At 55.8% G+C, this 3059-nt stretch overlaps 1 protein-coding gene across 2 annotated transcripts in view; it reads left to right on the top strand.

The window, feature by feature from the left end:
* Positions 1-2348, top strand: part of ZBTB16 (zinc finger and BTB domain containing 16) — a 195146-nt gene extending 192798 nt beyond the window's left edge. For both annotated transcript variants that reach the window (XM_007452206.1, XM_007452207.1), the window contains exon 7: positions 1995-2348. In XM_007452206.1, coding sequence (XP_007452268.1) covers positions 1995-2224 — 230 coding nt within the window. In that variant the 3' untranslated portion in view covers positions 2225-2348. The remainder of the gene's footprint in view (positions 1-1994) is intronic.
* The last annotated feature ends 711 nt before the right edge of the window (positions 2349-3059 follow it).

Here is a 3059-nt window from a genome sequence, read left to right as displayed (position 1 = left end):
GGGGGGGGTGGGCAGGGGCAGGTGGGTCTGCAGAGAAGCCCGGGTGCCCATGGTCCCAGGCTGAACCGAAGAGTGGAACAGCTTCTGTTAAGGGTTAGTACGGTGACCTGAGTGCCACTTCCTCCCTGCAAGGGCGAGGCCGACCTTGCTAATCAATCATAGCACGCTTTCCAGGAGCCCAGACTAGCCTTCCAGGCGGCCATACCAAGAGCTCACAGAGGATATCCATTCCTGAATCCTGAATTGGGGGTCAGTTGCCCTGATTAGCTGAAAGTGAAGGCTAAGGTGATTTCATGTGACTTGAGGGTTACAGGAAGAACTATTAAGTTAGGTTATGATGAGGGTTGGGAAAAATTGTATGTTAGATTGAGTTCGGTTCAATGATTAGAGAAGCAGGTGGATTTACTAACCCCTCTACATGTATACTATTTTACCACTTCAAAGGGCCTTCATGTTCCTTTTTACATAAAAGAAATGAGCAACTGTTTTCTTGGGGCCTGAGGACAGATCAGGTGGAAGTGGTCCCGATATCCAGAGTTGCCAGAGTTGGGGGCAGTGGATGCTGGAGCCGGCCCAAGCCTGCCTGGGAAAGCCATTGTGCACATCTCTTTCCAGCCCCGTATTCTGTGTTATCACCTTGGTTGCTTAAAATTGGCTACAGTGGGAGGGTTCACAACATGGCCATCAGCAAATGCCACAAAATCAGGGCTTTTGGAGAGCCAGTTGTTAAACATTTACAGTACACAGCCAGTTGCGGGGTAGATAGAAGGACTTCCTGTGAGGGTGAGACATAGTGGAAGGTAGTGGAATGTGGCAAAGTAGGAAGGCTCCCCTGATCAGGGGAGACAGCTGCCTGAGCAGAGGAATGGGGAGAGGTGATCAGATAGGTCCTGCTGGCCCAGGGAAGAGAGTGTGCTTTCCCGGGAGGGGAGGTGGACAGAGGGAGCAGTAAGCAGGGGATACATGTTGTCATAGCTCTGCTTTGGGCCACAAGGAGAGGATGGGGTGCTCGTTGCTGACAACTAGAGTGACCCCCAGGATTTCCCAGAGCCCCTTGTCGGAGATGTGACCTGGCAGGTGTATCATTAAGTGCGCTGGCGCTGACTATTGTAAATAGCGGGTCGATAGTTAGATCACTTTGGCTGTTCATTACTTCATTATTTTGCAGGGGCCTCTTCACAGAGGAGTATCGATAGCAAGAAGGCTGGCCAGTTAATTACTGTATCAGAGCAAGGTTCCCTCACATCCTCTGCTCAGCTCCAGGGGACTGTAACAGAGGGTGGGTGGGTCGCAGCTTGGGTGTGGCCATGCACTCCCAGGTTCTCTGTCCCTCCCCCATTCTGGCCCCAGAGGGGAAGTCAGGGTCCAGGGCAGGCTCTAGAGCCTTAGAGGAGTAGCCATTCCCAGGTGTAGCACGTTTGCAGGATGGGGTCCCCTCAGTTTTACCCCACCTCTGTTCCCCACCATCTGTAGCCCTGTAAGGACTCCATCCCCTTGCTCCCCTGGAAGGAACTGTGTGCTGAAGAGCCATCCCTAAGCATTTGAGAGGCCTCGCGGACCCTTTTCTAGACCTCCCTTTCCTTTCTTAGGAAGGGGAGATTCCGTGCCCCTGAGAGAGTTAAGAATAAGTCCAGGGGCTGGAGCTGGCCCACATCATGGCCACTAGCTACGTGTGGCTATTTACGTTAGTTACAGTGAACAAGGCTGAGAATGTAATCCGTTGGAAACTAACACACCATATTGTAAATCAACTATACTTCAATTAAAAAAGAAAAAAAAAAAAAAGAATGTAGTTCCCAGTCGCACTCAGGAGCCAGATGTGCCTCGCGGCTGCCGCACTGGATGGTGTATCCTTTGCCGTGGAGAGTGCTGACCTAGAGGGATGGGAGTCTCCAGCAAGCCCAAGGGGGGGCACTGAGGGTGCAGAACATCCCTGGGGTAGATGTCACAGCCCCCTCCCTCTGTCCTGGCCTTCTCCTGCCCTCCCCCCACAGGTGAGAAGCCCTTTGAGTGTAAGCTGTGCCACCAGCGTTCCCGGGACTACTCGGCCATGATCAAGCACCTGCGAACGCACAACGGCGCCTCGCCCTACCAGTGCACCATCTGCACGGAGTACTGCCCCAGCCTGTCCTCCATGCAGAAGCACATGAAGGGCCACAAGCCCGAGGAGATCCCGCCCGACTGGAGGATAGAGAAGACTTACCTCTACCTGTGCTATGTGTGAGGCGCCTGCAGCGGGGGCAGCGGGGGACAAGAGGAGCGGGATGACGTCCAGGAGGACCGTGCGGAAAACACAACAAAAAACAAACAAACAAGAAACAACAAAGAGAGAGAGAAGGAAAAGGAAACCTGGGAGCTGTCGGGCTCTGGGTTCTCTCTGGGGCTCCAGGTGACCTGGATGCCTGGCTGAGCCCCTCCCCTCGGGCCTCCATCCCTCCTTTCCCGGCTGGAGCTTGGCCTGCTCTTCTTGGATGGGGGTGGAGGGGCTTTTGTTCAGCTCGGATGGTGGGATGTTCTTCTCTTCCCTCTGCCCAGATCCTCCTTTTGTGTCCGGAAATGGAGACTAGGAAGGGGGGAGGGCTCCTCCAGTCAGAGCCAAACCACTTCTGCCTGCCGTGCTCTCACTGACCCCTCGGGAGGTGGGGGCTGAGGGATGGGTGGGCTGGGGGTGCAGGAAGGGGGCCTGCAGATGCTGGGGCTGGGCAGGCTCACTGGCTGACACAGACGACGGCAGCTCTAGCTTGCTGGGGGCAGACTGGGCCGGGAGGGGTTCTCCTGCCCTTCCCGTCGCTCAGTTCATCTGTTGCTTTCTTCCGCTCCGCCACACCTGGGTGCCCCGTCATGGTCTTCAGGAGCCTCAGGGCTCTCAGCCCCTCCCCCAGCTCCTGGCTGCCCAGCCCCGGTTGACTCCCGTCCTCCCAGCCCCCCATGGATCCGGATCCCTCATCCTCCAGCTCCCTGTTGGGGAAACTGTGTCTGACTCCAGAGCCCCCACTTGCGCCCTCAGCTTTCTGAGAACGCAGACGAAGTAAATGGAAGGGCCCATCCCAGTCCAGCCC

This window comes from Lipotes vexillifer, unplaced genomic scaffold, assembly GCF_000442215.2.
Source record: "Lipotes vexillifer unplaced genomic scaffold, Lipotes_vexillifer_v1.1 scaffold743, whole genome shotgun sequence".
NCBI lineage: Eukaryota > Metazoa > Chordata > Mammalia > Artiodactyla > Lipotidae > Lipotes > Lipotes vexillifer.
This window is presented reverse-complemented; position numbering and strand designations above follow the sequence as displayed.